Source organism: Prenolepis imparis, unplaced genomic scaffold (genome assembly GCF_030444845.1).
Source record: "Prenolepis imparis isolate NDT839.2.m4 unplaced genomic scaffold, iyPreImpa1.0 SCAF_1, whole genome shotgun sequence".
Classification (NCBI taxonomy): Eukaryota; Metazoa; Arthropoda; class Insecta; order Hymenoptera; family Formicidae; genus Prenolepis; species Prenolepis imparis.
Genome location: NW_028141159.1, coordinates 9,494,481 through 9,519,492, shown reverse-complemented (window position 1 = coordinate 9,519,492; position 25,012 = coordinate 9,494,481). Strand labels below are relative to the sequence as shown.

The 25,012-nt window shown below is 32.8% G+C and overlaps 1 protein-coding gene and 2 long non-coding RNA genes across 5 annotated transcripts in view; 2 read left to right on the top strand and 1 right to left on the bottom strand.

Annotated features, from left to right (window-relative positions):
- Nucleotides 1–1,005: 1,005 nt before the first annotated feature.
- On the top strand, nt 1,006–2,959 carry LOC145943361 (uncharacterized). Its single transcript, XR_014426509.1, has 4 exons — nt 1,006–1,166; nt 1,689–1,775; nt 2,275–2,356; nt 2,610–2,959. It is a non-coding gene; the product is annotated as an uncharacterized LOC145943361 (long non-coding RNA).
- Nucleotides 2,960–3,451: 492 nt separating this feature from the next.
- Nucleotides 3,452–25,012, top strand: part of LOC145944816 (uncharacterized) — a 394,708-nt gene continuing 373,147 nt past the window's right edge. For both annotated transcript variants that reach the window (XR_014426733.1, XR_014426734.1), the window contains exons 1-2: nt 3,452–3,776; nt 4,077–4,123. This is a non-coding gene — a long non-coding RNA (uncharacterized LOC145944816). The remainder of the gene's footprint in view (nt 3,777–4,076; nt 4,124–25,012) is intronic.
- The window catches only part of Sli (slit guidance ligand), a 329,787-nt gene continuing 313,695 nt past the window's right edge, over nt 8,921–25,012 (bottom strand). For both annotated transcript variants that reach the window (XM_083053307.1, XM_083053308.1), the window contains exons 18-30: nt 24,564–24,765; nt 24,414–24,485; nt 24,258–24,329; nt 23,746–23,817; nt 23,506–23,669; nt 22,691–22,910; nt 20,845–21,154; nt 18,327–18,540; nt 17,528–17,989; nt 16,304–16,513; nt 15,049–15,198; nt 14,784–14,923; nt 8,921–14,307 (exon numbers count right to left, since the gene is read on the bottom strand). In XM_083053307.1, the coding sequence (XP_082909433.1) occupies nt 14,221–14,307; nt 14,784–14,923; nt 15,049–15,198; nt 16,304–16,513; nt 17,528–17,989; nt 18,327–18,540; nt 20,845–21,154; nt 22,691–22,910; nt 23,506–23,669; nt 23,746–23,817; nt 24,258–24,329; nt 24,414–24,485; nt 24,564–24,765 (2,375 nt within the window). In that variant the 3' untranslated portion in view covers nt 8,921–14,220. The remainder of the gene's footprint in view (nt 14,308–14,783; nt 14,924–15,048; nt 15,199–16,303; nt 16,514–17,527; nt 17,990–18,326; nt 18,541–20,844; nt 21,155–22,690; nt 22,911–23,505; nt 23,670–23,745; nt 23,818–24,257; nt 24,330–24,413; nt 24,486–24,563; nt 24,766–25,012) is intronic.

Genomic DNA, 25,012 nt, shown 5'->3' with positions numbered 1-25,012 from the left:
TATTGTTTACGCGCGGCTACATTATTATTTGGCACTAGAACAGGTAGGCAGCGATGCGACGCGCTGCGTATATTATTTATTAATTTTCGAGAAGCGATTATCAAAAGTATTACAGAATCATTCTCTTTGATTAGTAAGTATTATTTCGCACAATTAAATTACTCGTAAGTGTATCGAGGTGACAATTTTGTTTGAGATATATTTCGCGCGTAAAGTAGATATCGATGCGAAAATATCGATAGAAAATAGAATTATAAATCATTAAAAACATAATACATCAGACGTTTATTAATAATAATAATACTCATAGAATTTACGCGTTCAAAATGTATTGTGCACACGATATTATATTTCGTTTGTACGAGAGTAAGTCAAAAAGTAAAGGGACAAATAAAGAAAAACACATTTATTTTAACCTATGTGGAAAATTTACATATCATTTTTCGACATAATCCTCTCTAACATCGATACATTTGATCCACTACTTAATAAGCTTCTGTATTTCATCCTGGAAGAAAGATTTGGGTTGGATGCGTAGCCAGTTATGCACCACTGCAATGACCTTCTCATCCAAAGAACATTTTTTTTCTCATAGTATTTCTTTTCTTTTTTTTTCTCGTAGTATTTCTTTTCTTTTTTTTTCTTTTTTCTTTTCATCTTTTCGGTTTATTAAAAGAAGCACTTTTCGATTTACCCTCGTATATTTTCAAATTGTTCGTTACGTCTTAACTTAATTTGAAAGGACCGGCGTCGCATCAATGTGAAGTTATATATCGATAATGAAACATCGACATCATATCGATAATGAAACATCGGGAGCGCGAGACGGAATCGTCAGTCTGAACCGCGACGCATTTAGAGATGAGAGGTAAGCCATAACTGATATACATATTTCAATAATTTCTGACTGCATAGCATATAAATACAGCGTCGAGCAATGATGTACGGCATATCATATTGTTTGCATGCGCTCTTATTTTTGTCACTCGCGCGGCGACACTCGAACAGGCAGGCAGCGTTGCAACGCGCTCCATACATATATATATTGTTGTCATTCGCGCGGCGACAGTCGAGCAAGCATGTTGCACATTGACAACGCGGCTTCGCATTAGTTTTCGAGACGCGAGATCGTGAAAAATGTCACAATCATGGTGTACAAGCGATTAGTAAGTATCAATCCCTGCAATTATTTAATTTGATTAAACGCTTAAACGCATCGTAGCAACCGCTGTTTGTCGAAGAAAATATCTCGTGCGTTTTATTTACTTGAGTAAACATCGACGCGATGTGTGTGAATTTATATAAATCATTGTCTCGTGATATATATACAATAATCATTTGGCATGTATTGAAATCATATTTTAATAGTGTTCAACCGCGTAGCGTATAAATACAGTGTTTGTGCGATCATCGATGATTTGCTGAAATCTCTGCTGTTAGCTAGCATGCGGCGTGCATGTTAGGTTAGTTTCTAGAGATGTCGCAAGAGACCGCGAATATCGAGCTTCGCGCGCGCTTTCCCGCGTTATTTTCCCGCTATAATCAAGTGCACGTCGTTAACCATTAAAGTCGGAAATGTCATGCTAAGTCGCGCGTTTATTAAATATATTTGAGTATTAGTACGGGCGCGCAGATAATTAATTGTTTTTGCGATTGTACAATTAAATGTAATGAATTATTTTCGCTAGAGAGTGCCACGAAGAAAATATAGCAAGAGTGAAATAAGAGAAGAGAGGATAGTCCGGAGCGGTATCAAGTGACGAGGTTAACATGAGGTAAATAATTTATTATTTATTTATCATTATTTATGCAAATTCAATAAAAGGAAAATTTTAATATGCGCAATATAATTCAGTTCGTTTATTTAAATAATTTAATCAAAAGAGATTTTAAAGAAAATATTTTTATATAAAAATCTTATAAAGATTTCAATTAAAAAAAATAATTTTTCCAAAATTTATAACAAATTATTTAATCAACAGGGTAGTTGTAAATTAATCGACCAAACTAGCCAATAAATTTTGTTTATTTAATACAAGTTACGACGTTTCGACCATATGGTTGTGGTCCATTTCAAGTATAAAGTTCTTGTTGAAAAACACTTTAACTATTTTAGTAAATAACTCATCGAAAAATTTTAATTATTTAATTATGTATCTATTTTATTATTGTACGCATTGAATATAAAATTACGTACGTACGTTCAATAATAATTTTCTGAAATATTAACCATTTAAGCGCTGCTATAATTTAGATTCAATTTGCATGTTACAGATCAACGTAGCTGACGAACATCGATAAACTGAGAGAGATGGAGGTCTGGAAAAGGCAGCAGGCGCCGGCGAAGCAACCTAAAGTGAGTATTTATAATTTATTTATTAATTGCAATAAATCAATATTAATCAAATTAATCAAAATAATTAAAATAATCAAAACAATCTAGTTGTTAAATCAAAATTTTTAAAATTATTTAATTATTTAATTATATTTCTTATTATATTTCTTATTATCGTACGTATGAAAAATAAAAATCTAATACAATAATAATTATTTGAAAAATTAATTATCTTGGACGCAACTACAATTTTTATTCTATTTATATGTTACAGCTCAATGTAGGTTGCAGTCAAGTGTTGCGCATCGATTGATGAGTAATAAATTATTATTTTATTATGAGGTAACGGTTTTGTAGAGATTAGAGTGTAATGTAGATCTAGATTGTGTAGATTGTAGACTGTAGATTGTAGATAGTTCCGTTACCTCAAAATGGATGAATTACAACTTACAACAGATTAAGATGAATATTTCAGTTTAAAAAAACATTTTATAATATAATAGTAAATTTAACTTAATTTATTTTATAAAAAACACAGTAATGATTAATTGTGATTAAAAGTAAATGTGTGATTACAAATTATTTTTTTAAATGATTATATAATTATCATTATTTATTGTTATAATATACTTTAATGTAATGCACTTTAATTTAATGTAATTTCATACTAATATACATATATTTTGTAATTCATTCATATTGATTGTTATCTTTACACTAGTTAAACAAAGTTGTATTAAAATAATGTGTGTTTGAAAATATATTTTGCGAATATTTTATCGTGACAAACGGAATAATAATAAAAAAGTTATAAACAATTTTACGATAACATCTTAAAATTTTTAATGCAAATTTTTACCTATATTTTATTATATTATTTTATTATCTCTTACTTTTAAAATTGACCGGTTACATTATCACGTAATTTGACGAAATAAGCATAACAAACCGCGTTAATTGCAAGCCGCGGATTAATGATAAATCGCTTATTGAGTTCTCATGACGGCTGACACATAGTAAAAAACGAACGAAAATTCTTTTATACTTAATATTAATTCCTTTATATTAATATTCATTAATATAAATATTAATTAAAGAGCGGAAAAGAGAAAGATATTATTAAATATTAATAGAGTAATTAAGCACATACGGCGTATCTGACACGTTCGTATTGAACAAATTGATTCCGCCACAGGCATTTAATTGTAAGACACATTCGAATGCTATGCAAATCGTCGCGCGTTTAGTGCGGGAGTGTCGTCCAAAGTATCGCGCGTTTTGGTGCGGGAGTATTGTCCAAAGTATCGGGCGTTTTAGTGCGGGAGTGTCGTTTAAAGTATCGCGCGTGTAAATCAAAAGACTTTGACAACGAACAGTCCTGATCAACCTGAGAGGAGGAACAGGCCTCGGAGGCATCAGGCGCCGGCAGAGCAACCTTTGGGTAAGTATTTATTATTTGTGTAATACTTGTTATAAATTATGTATATGTTAATTTTATTTCTATATTTGAAAAGTTCAAACAGAAGAGAGAATTAGAAAAAAATACATTTAATATATAAAAGTTCATATAAAAATTCCTATAAAAATTTATATTGAAAAAATAGCCTTTAAAAAATTTTTTAAGTTATTTAATTATATATTTCTTGATTATTGTACGGGTTGAATATAAAATTCAATAATAATTTTTAGAAATATTAATTATTTTGTGTTGCTATAACTTGAATTCTTTTGTTTGTTACAGATCAACGTAGCTTCGATGCAGTCAACTTTGTCATTGCGCATCGATTGGTGAGTGAGCTATTATTTTATTACGAGGTAACGGTTTCGTAAAAATTAGATAATAGAAATGTAGATTTAGATTGTAGATTATAGGTAGTTCCGTTACCTCAAAATGGATGGATTACAATAAATTAGGATAAAAATTTCTGTTTAAAAAAAAGAAGACAAAAAACATTTTATAATACATATTAAGCTATGTAAACCTAGCACCCGACTTTTTAAAAATTAATTTTTTAAAACGGAAAATGATAGCATTTTGTTTGTAGTTGTTTGTAGTAACAATAATTTCGTTTGTAGTTTTATCAATTAATAAATAAAAAAAATGTTTAAATGACTCGCACCCGACATTGAGATATCGCAAATCCGCTTGCGCAGTCTTCTTTAGAATCGTTTGTAGTTCTTTGTAGTGATTTTCCTTTCGTTTGTAGTTGAGCGGTTCAAAAGTTATAAACAATTGTTTATACGTCCAAGAGTTAACTTTGTTAATTTTTAAGATTTTTAAAATCCGCTTGTGCAGTCTTCTTTAGAATTGTTTGTAGTTGTTTGTAGTGATTTTGCTTTTGTTTGTAGTTGAGCCGTTCAAAAGTTATAAACAATTGTTTATTCGTCCAAGAGGTAAATTTGTTAATTTTAAAAATATCGCGAATCCGCTTGCGCAGTCTTCTTTAGAATCGTTTGTAGTTCTTTGTAGTGATTTTCCTTTCGTTTGTAGTTGAGCGGTTCAAAAGTTATAAACAATTGTTTATTCGTCCAAGAAGTAAATTTGTTAAGTTTAAAGATATCGCAAATCCGCTTGCGCAGTCCTTTTTAGAATCGTTTGTAGTTGTTTGTAGTAATTTTGCTTTTGTTTGTAATTAAGCGGTTCAAAAGTTATATACAATTGTTTATTCGTCCAAAAAGTAAATTCGTTTATTTTAAAGATATCATAAACAATTTGTTTATAACTTTTGAACCGCTCAACTACAAACGAAAGGAAAATCACTACAAACAACTACAAACAATTCTAAAAAAGACTGCGCAAGCGGATTCACGATATCTTTAAAATTAACAAATTTACCTCTTGGACCAATAAACAATTGTTTATAACTTTTGAACCGCTCAACTACAAACGAAACGAAAATCACTACAAACGATTCTAAAGAAGACTGCGCAAACGAATTCGCGATATCTTTAAAATCAACAAATTTACCTCTTGGACGAATAAACAATTGTTTATAACTTTTGAACCGTTCAACTACAAACGAAAGGAAAATCACTGCAAACAACTACAAACGATTATAAAGAAGACTGCACAAGCGGATTTGCGATATCTCAATGTCGGATGCGAGTCATTTAAAAATTTTTTTTTATTTATTAATTGATAAAACTACATTATTGTTACTACAAACAACTACAAACAAAATGCTATCATTTTCCGTTTAAAAAAATTAATTTTTAAAAAGTCGGTGCTAGGTTCACATAGCTAAAGTGTCGTTTATAATTATAGACTGCTGAATCTCGATACATACTACTTCAAGAAGTCTGACTAATTTTAAACTGTACTACTAAACATTAAAATAGATTTTAATTTGTTAAAATCTGTTATTTTGCTCTTTAATAAATTCTTAGACTAATATATTACACATAATTAATAGTTTCATTAAAAAATTAGCATTGTTTAATCTTGATTTATACTACTTAAAATAGACCAACTAATTTTGAATTATACTACTGAAAACGAAAAATTTAAATATTTCTTAAAACCTTTTCTTTTTTTCTGTGTAATAAATTCATAAATTAGTATGTTATATAAAGTTTTGTTTATAATTATATACTGTTGAATCTCGATCCATACTACTTCAAAAAGTCTGACTAATTTTAAACTGTACTACTGATCATAAAGTTAGATTTTAATTTCTTAAAATCTGTTATTTTGCTTTCTAATACATTCTTAGACTAATATATTACACATAATTAATAGTTCCATTAAAAAATTAGCACTGTTTAATCTTGATAAACTTAAATGTTTTCTGCTATTATATTCTTTAAATATTTTTATTAATAAAAAAATATATATATATATTTATTTATTAATATTATATATATATTATATACATATATATATACATATATATATATAATATTAATAAATAAATATATATATATTTTTATTAATAAAAATATTTAAAGAAATTAATAGCAGAAAACATTTAAGTTTATCAAGATTAAACAGTGCTAATTTTTTAATGGAACTATTAATTATGTATAATATATTAGTCTAAGAATGTATTAGAAAGCAAAATAACAAATTTTAAGAAATTAAAATCTAACTTTATGTTCAGTAGTACAGTGTAAAATTAGTCAGACTTTTTGAAGTAGTATGAATTGAGATTCAACAGTATATAACTATGAACGATATTTTATGTAACATACTAATTTATGAATTTATTACACGAAAAAAAATAAAAAATTTTAAGAAATAATCAAATTTCTTGTTCTTAGTGATATAATTCATAATTAGTCGGCCTATTTCAAGTAGTGTAAATCAAGATTAAACAATGCTAATTTTTAAATAAAATTATTAATTATATGTAATATATATATATATATTAGTCAAAGAATTTACTAGAGAGCAAAATAACAGATTTTAAAAAATAAAAATCTAACTTTATGTTCAGTAGTACAATTTAAAATTAGTCAGACTTTTTGAAGTAATATAAATCGAGATTCAACGGTATATAATTATAAACGATACTATATGTGATATATTAATTTATGAATTTATTACACAGAAAAAAAGAAAAAATTTTTTAAAATATTTAAGTTTTTCGTTTTTAGTAGTACCTATAATTCTAAATTAGTTGGTCTATTTCAAGTAGTATAAATCAAGATTAAACAGTGCTAATTTTTTAATGAAACTATTAATTATGTGTAATATATTAGTCTAAGAATTTATTAAAAAGCAAAATAACGGATTTTAAGAAATAAAAATCTATTTTTATGTTTAGTAGTACAGTTTAAAATTAGTCAAACTTTTTGAAGTAGTATGAATCGAGATTCAACAGTCTATAATTATAAATGACATCGTAGCTATGTGAACCTAGCACCGACTTTTTAAAAATTAATTTTTTAAAACGGAAAATGATAGCATTTTGTTTGTAGTTGTTTGTAGTAACAATAATGTAGTTTTATCAATTAATAAATAAAAAAAAGTTTTTAAATGACTCGCATCCGACATTGAGATATCGCAAATCCGCTTGCGCAGTCTTCTTTAGAATCGTTTGTAGTTGTTTGTAGTGATTTTCCTTTCGTTTGTAGTTGAGCGGTTCAAAAGTTATAAATAATTGTTTATTCGTCCAAGAGCTAATTTTGTCAATTTTTAAGATTTTTTAAATCCGCTTGCGCAGTCTTTTTTAGAATCGTTTGTAGTTGTTTGTAGTGATTTTCGTTTCGTTTGTAGTTGAGCGATTCAAAAGTTATAAACAATTGTATATAACTTTTGAACCGCTGAACTACAAACGAAAGGAAAATCACAACAAACAACTACAAACAATTCTAAAAAAGACTGCGCAAGCGGATTTGCGATATCTTTAAAATTAACAAATTTACCTCTTGGACGAATAAACAATTGTTTATAACTTTTGAACCGCTCAACTACAAACGAAAGGAAAATCACTACAAACAACTACAAACGATTCTAAAGAAGACCGCGTAAGCGGATTTGCGATATCTTTAAAATTAACAAATTTACCTCTTGGACGAATAAACAATTGTTTATAACTTTTGAACGGCTCAACTACAAACGAAAGGAAAATCACTACAAACAACTACAAACGATTCTAAAGAAGACTGCACAAGCGGATTTGCGATATCTTAATGTCGGGTGCGAGTCATTTAAAATATTTTTTTATTTATTAATTGAGAAAACTACAAACGAAATTATTGTTATTACAAACAACTACAAACGAAATGCTATTATTTTCCGTTTAATAAAATTAATTTGTAAAAAGTCGGGTGCTAGGTTTAAAAGCTTACATATTAAATACGTATTATAATACATATTAACATTTTATAATTATATTTAATCTAATTTATTTCAAGAATTCATTTAAAAAACAGACTAATGATTATTAATTATATGTGTGATTATAAATTGTGTAAATAATTACATAATTATATAATGATTATGTAAATATATTTATATAATTATATAATTATAATATTTTTTTTATTATAATGCGCTCCAGTTTTATTCCAATTTTTTGTAATCCATTCATTCATGTTGATCGATTATCGATGGCATATGATTGTAAAAAGACGGAACGTAGTTGCGTCTTTTTCATGTTCTTTCACTCATTTTCGATCACATGGTATTTCGATTACGTAGTATGTATAGTATGTAGTAATTATATAGAATTTATTTGTAATGCAAATAATTCATAATGAATATAAAGATATAATCTAAAAAGAAATAATATGAAGAATTAATCTGTGTATAATGGTTTTTATATTCAAAAGAAAGACATTTTGTATATGTATATTGACAATTTTTAATAATATAATTCAATCTGACGTACTATACGACGTCAATAAGACGTACTACAACATTGCAAGTAATATAAGAAATAAACAATATTATTAATTTTGTTTATTTCTTATATTACTTGCAATGTTATTAAATTAATTTAATTAATAGATGATAGTTGATTCTTAATGATGTGTTTATCACATTATTAATTATAACAAACGCGTCTCGGGTTTATTTTCCATATGTACGTGGGTCTATTAATAGCGAAAAATGTTTGTTAAACTTTACATACGTTTATTTAATAGCGTTCACATTTCGAGAATTTTATTACATTATATAAACATAGACATTTTGCTTTTTTTACGCTAATTAACTAATTTGATATATCTATAATATAGAGTTAGAGTCTAGGCATGCAGTATTCCATCGTCATTTAGTAAAACGTGCTTGCACGATAACCACATTTATACTTATTGCCTTACACGCGCTCTCTTATACCTTGGCATACTCATTGGAAACATTTTTCTTTTACACTCATATTGTATTCACTGACGCATACATTTTTTCGCACTGTTCATTTATTCTCATTAATTCATGTCTCGAGATATATTATTGGATACATTCAAAAATGTCATCAAAAATTTCGTTATAAAGGACGTGTCAGACTTTCACTGCGTCATTGCATATAATGTGATCTTGAAAATAAACTTAATGTTGCAATATGTTGAAAAACTTTGCTTATGGCTTTTAAAATTTGCGATATGATCAGACTGAAATACATATAAATACAGAATACAGAGGAAGCATAGTCTTTATAGAAACATTTTTATTATTTATATAATTAAAAATTATCCATACATCGTTTAATTACTTTTATATATTTCCAATATCTATATAAAGTTAAAATACGTAAACTAAATTTAATAATTTCGGCATTATACTGTGCTTTCCAAAATTTTCTTTATTGTTCCCGGAAATTCTCCAAAAAATATCAATACAATAAGAAATTACATGAACTAAATTTATTCGTTGTTAAGGTTTAGGTGAAACGCGCGTTCTTCTTTTAACTAATATCTGCATTCTTCATATGGAATGTTATATCAATCTTTGTTCGCATAAGTCCTCCAAATAAAGACATTCAAACTATATAAGTGAAAATTTTACCAATTGGATTTATAAATTTTACAAAATATTTATTCTATAATTAGATATATCCATCGCAAGATTGCGTACATAATCTGAATTATCACCATGTATCTAATGTTAAATGCGGTTGCTTTGAGAGATATGATAATATTTTTATGTTAATGTGTCTATGCATATTTTCTTGTCGAATATTGACATAAAAAGCAGACAGTCGCATTTAGCCATTTAGCCAAATGTGCACTGCAAATAATATAACATTATTTAATTCATGAGATACTGATTTAATTTTTTTACACAATATTTTTTACGGACTGCCAGGAATAAATCATTTCCTATCAATAAAATATGGGTGTTAATATCAATCGGAAATTTATCTACTCCCGAAATAGTTTAGCAGCAAATCTTTTCCGCTTGATCTGATTGTTCTTATCTCTGATTTGTTTCCTTTTGATTATTCATGCGCATGCGATTTAATTAAATTCTCGTAATGGATTTACGCGCGACAAAATAGTTTTCTCGATTCTTGCATTGAATGTTACAGTATCAAAAGACAAAGTGTCTTGATGCTTATGTATTCTTCATAGAGTGAATCGGTGCGCAAAATTCACGGAAGCGAACAACCCGATTTCGATAAAGAGGTGCTTTCCCCCGAAAGACTTTCCTCCATAAAGGCAAGTGAAAGATTTCGTTCCCATTGCTAATGTCTGGCAAAGCCGAGGCATGTGTGTGTCCTTCGAAGCGTATGATTCGATAACTCGAAGGTAAAAATGTTCGCTACGTTCTACGAAGAGAATCAAAGTCAAATGGTATGCGTCGGTCGCATGCGCCAGTCAATCGATCACGAAATATACATGAAACATTTTCGTCAAATAAATATACAAATACACAGTTATACACAGGAATTCCGGGCGCACGACATAAAAATATATTACGATATTGTGAGCATTCCCCCTTTTATTATTGTCTAATATATATATATATATATACACACATAGCTGTGTGCACACAGTTCGTGAAATATATCATATTTCTCTGCATTACAATTTTATGTGACATAAACATGTCACGATGGATTTGCCGTAATGTAATGTAAAATCATACGATTTTGCGCTTAAGCGTTGAATCTGATATTAATATCCAATTGATAGATAACGCGGTTTCTTTGTATAAACGAAAGAATGTATTTACACACTTTATATATTTCGAGCAAAATATATTCGTATAATTTATAGCTCGTAATAATATTCATTAGTCGCATTTCTACAATATTCTGCCCTTTAATATTAAATACGAAATGTATAAGAGATTAAATTATATGTTGCGATGGATTACTGACGACGAGTGAACGTACGTTTGCTTGCATATGTTTATTTCGTTGGACCAAATGTACAGAATCATTTTACAAAAATCCGTTCTTCTCCGACAGGCGCCAGCCTCAAATATGTTTCGCAGAAATTTATCTGGATTAGTATTAACGAAATACTGATAATCAATGATTCGTAAACATAACGGCACAGAGAACTTATGCGATCACTAATACTATCAAATTATATTTTATATTATATCGTACGATCATGATACATCTACCTTTCCATTACGTTATATATAAAAAAAAAAAACCGTAAAGACAAATGATGATATTCGGTCCTGTCCATCAACAGATGGATGCCATCGTCCACGTTTATACAATTTGTTAATCTTTTATTATTCGTCTCTACTTTTATTTTACATCAAAATAAATATACCTTTTAGCGTGAAACTAAGTAAAAAAATGTAAAAAAATATGTTAAAGATCTTCAGTGTGTCTTTAAATCGATAGATATCTTTTTCATCGCGTTTTCTCATATATGGCCAGATAAATACATGACATTGGCAGTTGTCAAGCGTGGCAGTTGTCAAGCGTGGCAGTCGTATAATGGCATTGAAATCCGAAAAGAGATATACTACAATCGTGTGACCGTTTAACGGTCGAAAGCTATGTCTATATAAATTCTACGATTGGTACTTTCTCGCGAGGCGCACGCTAGATAAAATCGCGTCGAAATCGTGAAGGATGATAGCGAAATACGTCGAGAGATATTCGTTCATCCTAGGTGTGTGTTTAAAAAATAGTTTAATACATAAATGTTATCAAATAAAAGAAAGAAATGGAATAAATACATATAAATACTGGCAGTGGAAGAGGCAGTTTTCCGGGGTAGGAGAGGCTGGGGAGGTTGGGAGGAGGATAGATACGTATAAATAAGTATAGCATAGGTACGTGATATACGACATACATTAATAGAGGCTTACGAACGAATTACGCTTCTTGATTAAACTAATAGCAAATTAGCTTAGATATAAATAATCCGCTTATACAAAAATAATTACGTGGTTTTGTATCGGCGAACGCCGCGCCGTTTCGAATTACCGATGATTTACCGACCTATATTAGTTACATCCGTCTAGTAATCGGCTGATCAAATGTTTATACGCAGGTTGCTCCATAAATCCTCCATAATTCGTTTTCCTATCATCGCTCAAAATCATCGATCCGAAAATCGCTCGCATGCGAGTCTTCCGTTGCTCCATGCAGCTTACAGGCTGCATCTCGCACCTCGAAACGTAATATTAGGCCGTAAAGTGAAAAATTCGAAGCGCGCCCTTCGAAATTCGCGATGCAGTCCATCTCGGCGATTTTGTCGCGGCACGATTTCTTGGCTTTTTCAAAAATTAAGCTACATTCCCACTGCTGCTGTCGGTGAGGTGAGATAAGATGTTGACGGCGTGACTTTCAGTTAAATGTTTTCTGCCACGCTTAAAATATATTTTATATTTAGTTAGACACTTATCAGTGATTTATATTCACATACTTGACTTTTCTACATGACTTTTTAATGGCATAACTGCTTGTCTTCTGATTATCGTGTGATTTACAGACGATCTAATTAGCTAGCTAAGGATTGTGCAGTTAAAGTGATAGTTGGAACGCTAAATTAGCAGCACTGTAACTAAACTCGTGAAAAAGGCAAGAAACACACCGCCGTTCGTGCCATTATTAGCCTCCGCTTCGTTTAGATTTATTGGCTAATATGACGATGTTATATTCGCGTGTATATTGTACAAGCGAAATGTTTCGATCGTCAGATCAAACAATTTGCAGCAACAGCGTATTGTAATCATTCGCGTCATTCTCGCACAAACATTTATTTTTCTTTCTCTCTCTCTCTCTCTCTCTCTCTCTCTCTCTCTCTCTCTCTCTCTTCCTTTCGCTATTTTTCACGTTTTTGTAGATCTTTTCTTGCAAAAATTCAAAGACCATTGCTCAGTGGGTAGAAATAGCTATACGATCGAAGATTCGCGTTTAGTGTAAAAATTCGCTGAAAGGAAGGTAGACCTAACATGGGATCTAGGCTTCGCGAACACTTAGTAAACTTGTCCAAGAAATTACGATTGTCAATAATATTTTCATTATTGTAATATTTTCATATAAAAATTCAAGTATGTTCAAAAAATATAATTTTATTAAAATAGAGAGAGCGGTGATCCTTCAACAGATATTAATTTAATTAATGTATCTTTCAGGAATTTCAAATAAACGTATCAAATATTAATTGCTTTTTTCAGATATTTCGCAAATTTTCATTGGGATGAAAGATAATATATTTAATAATAGAAAGTTAATACATTTTTTAAATAATGACTTTTGAAAAAGAATGCCGATTACATTGGTATATTACAAAGGAGATTATAATCGTCATCGGGAAATGTATTAAACAAAATGCGGTGCGTATAGATCCTATAAGAAGATTACGGAAGCCTGTTTACACGCCGCCGCGAATCCCCTATTACCAGTTAGGTCCATTCCGCGCTAAATCAACGACGTAATCGCACGCACTCGTGCGTACGATGTTACGAACACGCAAGCGCCCGCGTGCGCGGTCCGCGATCGCAAATGTTGCGGACACGCGTTGGTCCGCGCGCGCGCTCGCGTCTCACCCTTCGTCCACCCTTCGTTTTATATTACCTATATCGGGTCATTATATATACGAATAATACCTAGTATACGTTTAACTGCTTCGATATCGATAGAGTCCGTAGCTATATATACGTACAATATAATCTTGCTTCTACTTTCTTACTCTCTCTCTCACTTTTTCTCTTTTCTCACCCTTTTTTTTTTTCTTTAATAATACATATCACACTGAGCCGGCTATGTGTGTGTCCATCTCGTTTTGGCCTGCACTTCGTCACGCACTCCCTTGCGTCTCTCGCGAAGGGATGTCGCATAGGGATGTCGAGGACACGTGGTAACGTGGTCTCGGTCCTCGCCGTCCCGCTGCCGCTCCTTTCGTCATCTCCGCATGGAAGCGCGAGAAGCGGGGGTGCTGCTACGGATCCGGGGGTTTCTTCTCGGTCTCGTTTCACGTCTCGACGCACGTCGACGAGACTTGGGCCGCGATGCGTCGACTGGCTAGTAACATTTGCGGGTACATGTGCACTTACGTACCAGGTCAATGTCCTTGGTGTATCGCATGCCGTCCGTGCAAATTAATCGTACCTGAAATTAATACGTAATTGTTTATAATGGCCATCCGTCCTACCGTTGTCGGCAAATAACGGCGGCCAGTTTGATGAACATAATTGCGGTAATTGGCGCGGTTGCTTCGGTCGGTTCATTGTGCGATCGATCACTTTGGAAGACGCGATGGTCTACTTCGCTTCGGCCTGACCCGTCGTACTTGCGACGCGGAATTTGACGCCAATTAACAAGAACAAGAGCGATACGGGCTTCAATATTCATCGGCGTTGTCCATTGTCGACCGTATAATAGTAGAGGTCTCATAACATGTAAATGTTGATGCAACATTAATTTACTCCGAGATTTGATGTTATACAGTGGAATATCCCCCAGACAATTGAAATATATATACATATATATATATATATGTATATATAATAGGATCTGTGTGTGGTGTGTTTCGGAAACCGTATCGTTCGCGCGAGTTCCAATCGATATATGAATATCCTATGTACCTTGCGCCGCTTAGTCTTCCGCGGTAAACAGCAGGAATTGCCGCAACTTCCCCAACATTTAGCAAGCTTCACGGGTCGTCGACTTCGACATCCATTCTCGCTATAGTACTCCCTTGTATGCTCCTTGCGACAAGTTGGTGCTACGACAACAGTGTCAATTATTTTCGAAGTGATGGATGATATTATAAATTAAACATACGAATAATGTATATTAATAATAAGAAAAGGTATTTCATGAAGATAAAGTTAAAGAATGCGTCAATACCTTTCTCGCAGTATCGCCCTTGCCAACCAGTTTGACACCGGCAAGAATAACTGTTGCCGAATAGCGATGGTATGCATTGAGATCCTTTTCTGCACTCGTGTCCGATACATGCATGCGAAGGCACCAATCCACTTACCGACATGATGACATCTATAATTAACATAAATTTTCTTAAGTTTTCTTAAAATACCATGTGATAATTTAAAAAATATTTCCAATTATAATTTATTAATTTTTTTTATTGTAATTCTATTTAAAGTATAATTTTTTTCGTTATATATGATCGATTCAATGCTTTATATAAATGCAATACATCATTACGGTAACAAATGATAACCGTATGTTAATTATAATGAGTATATAATCCCTTTCTATAAAAAGGTATGTTAAGTCGATTCTCGAAAGTCTCGAAGTATAACATATTATTTAAAACATATTATTAGTATATTTAATTTTATTTTGGATTACTTAACTGTCAAACTGTTAATCTTCGTGATGACAGCCTCTCGATGCTATGAATATAACGCACAACGCGTATCGAGACAGTTAATTAGCACCGCGAAAAAGAGGCAATACTTGCGAGAATCAACTTAACATGCCTTTTTTAGAAAAAGGCTAGAACAACCCAAGCGCGCGCTACGCGCGTCATTCTTCGGTTTTGTATTAAAAAGAATGAATATTAAAAAAAATATATTTTATTTAAACTCAATTAATATTTTTTGACAGAAATCAGCTGATTAAACCGTTAATTTGCTAATTAAATTTTAAAATAATAATGTCATAGAAATTAAAATAATAATATGTTATAATACTTCAAACTTGATTAATAGTTTGACAGTTCTCAATTGATTTCTGTCAAAAAATATTAATCGAGGATAAAATATGATAACATAATTTACAACATATTACTATTTTAATTTTTATAATAACATATTATTTTAACATTAATTTAATTAGCAAATTAACACTTTAATCAGCTGATTTCTGTCAAAAAATATTAATCAAGTTCAAACAAACTTTATATTATTTTTTTGAAAATATAATTCTTTTTAATATAAAATTAAAGGTGCGCGCGTAGCGTGCGCTTTTGTTGTTCTAGTGTCAATTATAAAATAGATAAAACTATTTTAAATACGTGATCCCCTATCTGCTTTGTAAGTTGCTTCGTAAAAAAATACTTGTAATTTCGGAAATTTGAGAATTCAAGTGTGCTCGATTTTTAAAGTTGTAATTAATAATTGTACGTTTAACATACCAGAAATACCAGAATGTTCGCGAGGTATATGTTCTTGCGGCATGGATTCCTCATTACTACCGCTATTGTTAATTCCCTCAGCTGCAACAATATCTCTCGCCTCGTCGGCCTCTTCTTCGCTAGCAGCACATCCGGGAGTAACGCGATGCATCTTTGCGGCGTTGCTGAAGTCTACCAACTTATGATTGATCCACATCTCAGAGATGCAGCCTGAGATAAAGCAAGAAAACTTTTAATGGATCTAGCGAGGGAGAAACTTTTGCTTTATCCTATATAAAGAGTGGCGGCATAGGAATGCGTATACCGAACGTTATACGATGCAATTGGATATGATAATGAGTAAATACATACTCCATGCATCCACATAAATATTTATAAAAGATTACGTCTCACGCGTGAGATCAGTGCAATTGATGTTGATGACATACTTTCTCTCATATACTATTAGCAACATCATTATTTTATAATAATAAAAAAAGGAGAGAAATTTAACTACAATTATAATATAAATTTCGCTATATAATGCATTCCGCATGTGATTACGAATTCTACATGTCATATTGTTACAAAACTTTTCAAATCTAATTTCTCTCGGATATATGCTACATATTATTTCCTACACTATATGCAAACATAGTAAATCAGTATTGCGCCGAGGGACATCAAAAATGTAACCGAATATTAAATGAGATCTCCACAAGTTGTAAATTTGTGGCTGATATTCCGAGTTTGCGACAACTATCGTTTCCCCGAGGAACCGCAGGATATTGGTGTTGGAACTAGCAGTGGTAGAGAACACAAATCAACCGTGAAATCTTCGAAATTCCCAACTCAATGATTTCGTTACAACATTATTATAATAGTTTTTTTTATAATTAAGTAAACGCAATTTAAAATAATTGTGATAATTATATGATAAAAACGATTATTCGAAATAACTGATTTAAATTAAAAAAAAAAAAAATTATTATTCTATTTTCTTATATAAATATTACAAAACAATATTATAGTGAAATTAATGTTTCTTTGTAATCTTATTGAAAAAAAAATCTTTTCGTAATGACACAGTATGTACATCTTTATAATAATTTTATTTAATATTATTAATATTATTATAATAATTATTTTTAAATTATTTTTTATTATAATAATTTATTAAATTTATAAGAATAATGCAGAATTAAAATTTGATGAGATACTTTTCAATGTCAGAAGAAAATTTACCTTGGAAGCTCGTAATGTTCCTTAAGTGAAACTCGGTAAATGCGACTTTAGCAACTTCCGGCGCTGCGCCACCGATGAACATCGGCGTGACAAGCTTTAGATATTCCTTCGGACCCTCGTTGATGATGCTTCTGGCGGGGCCCCGGTCGACCCTCATTGTGAAATTTTTCTTGATCGCCAGCAGCTCCGCCATATGAGGTTTGCCATCGGCCACCATCTCGTAACTGTACATCGTCGAGGTAGGATAATTACCCACGTCGTACGAAACCCTGACCCGCCCATTAAAGAGCTCGACAGCGATGTGCCCGTCGCTTTGCCCGTCATAGAGAAGAACCCCGTTTTCCTGCGTGGTCGTGAATATGATGGTCACGTTCGCCTCGGGCCTCGTGCGTAGCGGTTCCAGCTCGACCAGCGAGCTATTGTCCACGAAGCTCAGACTCGTCAGGTACTCGCATCGTTTTCCTGAAATGATAGGTGGTCTCGCATGTCACGCAGTTTGTCTCGAAATGACACGCATGCAAGGGATAATAGAAAATTCTTTATTCTTGAAATTACAAGATTGAATTGAATTCTGACTTTTGACGAGAATATATCAAATGATATTTATTGAAATTATTTATAAAAGAAATCCACATTAGGTACAGAACATAAGAAAGTGATTTTTATGTCAATTTTGTTCTCTTTAAATAAAATTAAATTATTTAAAGTCAATGTATAATATATTGTATTATTTTTAAAATAAAATATGTGATCATGGCATCCAAATATCGAGAGATAAACTTTTTTTTGAGAGACTTACCGGTATAGCCGGGATGGCACTGGCAAAGATAGTCCGCGGCGGAGGCAGGAGCAGGCTGAAAGCAGGCACCGTGCTGACAGTCGTGGTGGGCACACGGACTGGTCTGTGGATACAGCATGGCTGTCGAGGGTGCAGCCTCGCAGTATCTCCCTGTATACTCCGCCGCGCACTTACATTCATAATTATTTATGCCGTCAATGCAAGTAGCACCGTTCTGCGAAATAAATAATTTATTTAGTTTGCAAAGATAAAAATGTGCTGATAAAAATTTTGAAGTTCAAAAAGCTGAAAAAGAGAGAGAGAAACAGAGAAAAGAATATGTAAATCAAGCTTAAACTTTAACACATTCATCATAACATTCTATCATTCGAACATCTGACATTAGCATTTCTTTTTGATATTTTTATGTTTTTAATATTACTTTTTAAGAGTCTTTGGTTTTTGATAAAACATTAACATCGCATAAATTAAAAAATATTTAGATATTATTTTTTCATAGATTTTGCTTTGTTATTAAGTGTCAATTATGTATGGTGTATGGATTAATCGATTAATATATATAAAACATTTCTTAAAATTAGTAAATCTGAGATAAGATATTACGAAAGAGAAAATAAATAGAAATAATAATTTGAACATCGATGCGTTTCTAATGTAGCCATCTAATTAATGTCTGCCAGTAACTTTGCGGATAAGATAGGAACGCGCGCACAAACTGTGTGGATGCAGCTAACTACTAGCAGAGGGTTACAAATCATCGAGCAGACCGCCAGTTTCACATGCCTGGTCTAGAGTCTCAAACTAAAGGCCATGTATTCCGGCTTAAGTCACATATGTGCAACTATATCCCCTCTATGAGTTACACGTGCTAATCTTATCAATGGCTGAATCCCGGTTGAACCAATTCGGAATGACGTTATTTAATGTTACATAAAGATTTATAAGCGCGGTGATCACAATGATTGCAATATTTAACATAATTAAAAAGTTTATGTAACAGACTTTGCAATTAACCGATAAATAGTATATCGTGTATATAAACTCTCTCTCAGTATTATATTTCACAATCTATGTATATATCACAGTATATGTATATATGCAGAATACACGCTCGATATACGCAAATGGAAGATTTAATGGAAGTGCCTCTGTAGATCAATTTTGCGCCATTCATGAAAGCTTAGGAAGCTTGAAACGTGATATACTATCGTGGCTTTAGAGCTAGCACCACAAAGCCGAAAACTCTATACGAGTTTCCGCTACTCCAAAACCGCGCAAACACTCGGATGAAATTTGGCCAATATTATAACACTGCGAAGAAGAAGTTTCGCGTAAAATTTTATGCGCCAACTTTGCTTCTAGGTCGTGGATCTTGTAAAGTTTCTTTCTGTCGGAAGATCATATCTGTTCGGTTGAAATTCTATTTAAGAGTCGATAGTCAAATAAAAGTTTGGTTCTCATGAAAGTCAAGTTATGTCGCTGTTTGACTTTTCATGTTGATACTGTGGTGAATTAAATTGATACTACGTTAAGTGATTCATCCAAGAAATACGTTTCAAAATGCAATCTGAAGCATATCGATATATTAAATATCTGCCGTATAAATATATATAATTTTAAAAAAATTTATAATTATAAAATACATATAATATCCAATAATTAAAATATTCTAAAATAATGAAGAACGCTGTATTATTACAACTGCTGCAAATATAAAAAAAGAACTGCAATGATAGCGCGGTAGCGAGAAATTAATTGCGATTGTCGCGACTGTCAGATATGAGAAAATAAATTTGTACGATATACTGTAAATGAAACAGATATCATCGAGTATACTCATGTAGATATACGTAGTCGTGCACGCGATTTCTACAGTAATAGTATAATTATTTATTTTAATGAATTTTACACTGAATAATAATACTATAGGTGTTATGTATTTATAAATGCTTAGAATTAATTACATATTGTAAATTAAGAAAATATTGTAGAAAATGTTCAATATTCATTATGCGCTGCAAAATTTTTTATAAAATCTAGAAATGTTAATATAACATCGCACTTGATACTGACATTAAAAAAAAAAAAAAAAAAAAAGAAGAAACGTAGAAAAATATTGTAGAAAAATTAAATTAGAATTATCCAATATTTCGTGACAATCATTAGTAGAAGCATATCTAGTCTAATGTAACATTTATTTTATCGACTTTCTTCTCATGTTATCTTATTGTTAGAGGAATTTATGACTGACAACACGCAAAATATTACGTACTTTTGCCAAACGCTTATTAATCAAAACTCGAATGAGACTCAGAATATATAACAATCTAATATAATCGATATATTATTTCCAACAAAGCGCGTTGTATGTACTATGTTCGCTACGTATAATTAGCTTCGTCGCACGGAAAGACTAGGAAATGACATTAAATTGACACAACGCGCGAAGGAATTAAATCCGGCAATCGATTGCGTGAACGCATAATATTATTGATTGTGAAAGTTATCACGCACGTACCTGGCACATATGATTGACACAGTCATCCAGGTTTGTGGAACAATTGAGGCCGGTGAAGCCGATTGGGCATTCGCAGCTGTAGTGGGTCTTGTGATCGACGCATCGGCCTCCGTTCTCACAGGGGTCGTGCCCCTTTGTGCAAAAGGGTATCTTCTCCTCGCAGTATTCTCCCATGAATCCTGGGGTGCAGTCGCATCGATAGGCTTGTACGAGGTCGACGCAGGTCGCGTTATTAGCGCACCTGTTGTTGGCACAGTCGTCGACGTTGCTCTCGCATCGAAGTCCCTTGTACCCGGGGGCGCAGTCGCAACTGTCACACACCGACTGAACGTCAATCGAGACATTGAGCCCGACATGCGATCGCGGTGGATCCGCCAAACGTATTCTATACCGCGGGCGATAAACTGCCGATACATTTGCGCATCTCTCTTTTCTTTTCTGCGTGCTTTCAGCGCGTTAAATTTGACGATTAAATGTTTATATTGTGAAATGATATAAGAATAAGAGAAAAACTCGAAAATTTAATGATATATTGAGCCTCGAGAAAAAAAAATTAGCTTTCAATCTCATTATTAGATTAGAATCGATTAAATTTATATTTAATTTGAATTTGATATTTAATTGGAATAAGCAAATAAATAATTATTACATTATTAATAGTTAACTGCAAATAATTACTGCAAATGTTGTGCGTGGACTACATTATTATTATCAACATATTGTAAACAATAATAATATGTATAATAAGGGATAAACTTGTTGTTCAGAGAATTCGATAAATTATTCTTTTTATCAGAAATATTGTGTTACACGACACATTTATATTGATCTCTCTCTCTGCAAGCACACTGAAAATAGCAGGCGCGTAAATTTGTTATTTTGATTTTTCAATAATTGCAATAGCCTTTTTGTTATGAGTAGGTTATTGACAGCGCCGTCGGCAGTTTATAGTCGTCTGGTAGTCGTCACTCCTCGGGGCTCACGTGCAGAGGGTCCCGTTTATTACGCGTGTTGAGAGCTAGAATTTGACGAACGCTTCGATCGGATTCTACTTCAGGCGCCACTTTAAGCAACACGGCACGCCGAAATTGTCAAAATAGCATAGCGACAACACAAGACGATTTTTTTTTATTGCGTATTTTTACGATTTATCGAATTGAAATAAAACTCAAACTTCGATATACAATTCTCTATCTATCTATACAAGCATTTTCTATCGTGCATGTTTAAATCTACTTTGATGTGTGTCCAGACAAACTATTTACAATAGTTTCAAAGAACTATTTGGAATACGCGAAATGATGTTGATAACGTGCAGGCTCTACTGGTGTAATATCTACAATCATATTATTATCGTGATGACATCGATACTTTTTTTATACAATTATACGATTGTGTCAGTTTATATTATTTTATATGTTTGGCAATGTTTAAGTTCTTTCTTAATTAATTTGATTATTGTCTTCTAAAGAAATAAATTACTTTTTATACGATAAATCTAATTTGCAATATTATTATTATTATTATTTATTTGATTATGATTCATTTTTAAGACAATAATCAAACTAATAATAAAATTCAGATGTCATCAATATCTTGCCTAATTATGCGTATGATTATACATAGTGAAAATTCTACGTAATTTCGTAAGGACAAGAGGCGCTAACGCGAAAGAGGAGAAACAGCTGTAGGGCATTCACGCAAGAGGATCTCGAAGGAAGTTTCGTCTGGATACGATACAATATAGCAAACGCTGTCTATGGGTACCACTGAACGAACAACTCTAAAGTCAGCCCGACGAGCCACTACTTTGATCAAGACTCCGACTGTCGCGTTTGCTAAGTACCTGAATCTTCCTTCCTCCAGTACTTTGCAAGTTCCGGAGTTCCTGCAAGGATTTCCATAGCACGCGTCAATTTTATGCTGACACCGGTCCCCGTGATATCCTGGCGTGCACTTGCAACGGAACTGCCGGTCCGGAAGCGCCTGGCAAAATCCTCCATTTTCGCATGGCGAGGTGTAACACAGGTCGCACTTGGCCAAGACTTCGGCTGGCTGTTGCTTGGCTGCGCGGAAGAAAGGTCTACGATTAATGAGCAATTTTAGTACCCTACCGTGATGTTGGGCCAAAAAACCACGAACTAAACAGACTGCGTCGCGTTATACTACGAAAAATCAAAAACACCGTCACGTGCGACAATTAGTACGCGATCGCGGATCAATAATGGCCAAGGATCGAGAAAATTCCCCTCTTGCCTCTTTTACGGATTTTGTGTACCGAGATATACCGTCGAAATAAATAGGCATTAAATAGAACGAAAAGTTATATATACTATTTAAATCTAATGGAAAATCGATATTCAATGGATCGTTTTACAACGAAACTTACTAAGCAGGATAGCGATCTGCATTTCTGCTTTAAATGGTGAATATTTTATTAAACAATATTAATGAATGTCAAAGCACACTTAAGCAAAACGTTAGGTTAAAGTTGTAGATATGGCATAAATAATTGCTCGCTTCTATGTTATTTGTATCAACAAATTATGCAGGTGCATTATTGCCGTACCATTTGCGAATAATAATTAATTAATTTGACGGCAAGTGGAGTCTCTTGGCCATTTTGCCCGCAATCGAGATATAAGTTTATAAGATATTTACTTTTGCATTGAAAGGCACTAGCCGGTGTCGTCAAAAGCAATTTGTCTCTCATTGCAGAAGGCTCCATGCACCTGGCTATGCCAGGTTCCACATAATCTTTCTTCACCCATTCGGCCAACCACCGCATGCTGCAGTCGCAGTAAAGCGGGTTGGACCCTAGAGCGCTGTAAATATCGTCATCGATAAATGGCTGGTGCCGAAAATCGAGTGTGTGTGGTTGCAAAACGGAACGATACTTACAGATGCGTTATAGACTTGAGGTCCTCGAACGCTCCCTCTGGGATGACCGATATGTCGTTGCCGTGCAGTGAACTGAAAACGAGATTATTGTGCATTTTTCGCGCTATCGAGATAGAAGCATTAAATTTTATTTTATTCTATTCGGCTGAAAAAAAGACTCGGATATCGATTAACAATTTAACTTTTATGATTAACATTATGGAATTTTACTTTATTAGGATTAATGGCTCCATTGTGCTACAACTATAAATCGAATTAAAAGTTTAATGTAAAATTTTATTCGCATTTTAATGCAATTAGTAATGTTAAATTTTATTTCTGTTCCGTTAATAGAGAGCACTTATTAAATGGTCGGTTAGTTACTACAAAATATCGACTCGGTTTAGTACTACAAAATATCGACAACTACGAACGGCGCATAAAAGTGTGTGCATAAATCGTTTCGTGACGATGGTAAAAAGGTACGTCATGATAAAAACTTTAGCTGAGTGGTGTTCGTAAATGTGACTCACATTATGCGCAGATTTTTCAATCCCGCGAGGGCATTTCGCTGCACGCATTGCAGTTTATTGTAACTGATGATGCTGCAAAAGAGATTCATACGTCGCGTCATACATTACTTAAATCGTTTACGAGAGAACTCTCCGCGGAATAAATATTCGACTTACAGGTGCGAGAGCTTCGTGAGATTCCTGAAGGTATCGTTGGACAGCATTCCGATCTGGTTGTTGCTCAGATCCCTGAAAACGAAGCGGACGTTAAAACATGGCGAAAGCCGCTCGAAAGATATACGGATGGTGCACGCGTGTTTTATTTACAGTCTGGTGAGAATCCTCAGGTGGTTCAGCCTCTCCGGCTGGATCGTCTTGATGTCGTTCACGTCCAAATACAGCTCGGTGGTTTCCGGTGGAATCCCGCGCGGAATCTCTGTAAGCTGAGACCTCGAACATCTCACCACCGAGCCCGCGCAATTACATTGAGGCGGGCAGTAATCGTCGCCTAGGCAACCCACGCTGTCGTCTGATGGGTATAAAACGGTTGGTGGATCATTAACGAGAATTTGCAATTCAGATCGCGAATATTATTTTATGGAAGCGAATAAAGACGCGTGAAGTGAAAGTGACTTGCTTATTCCTGAAATTTCTTCGCGGTCGCCATTCGGATAACATGTAAATCGAACGTACAAACAAATTCGTATAGATTTAATAGATATGTAAATTGATATCGATTTTGTACGTGTTCGAATCAGTTTGCATGCAAAGCTGCA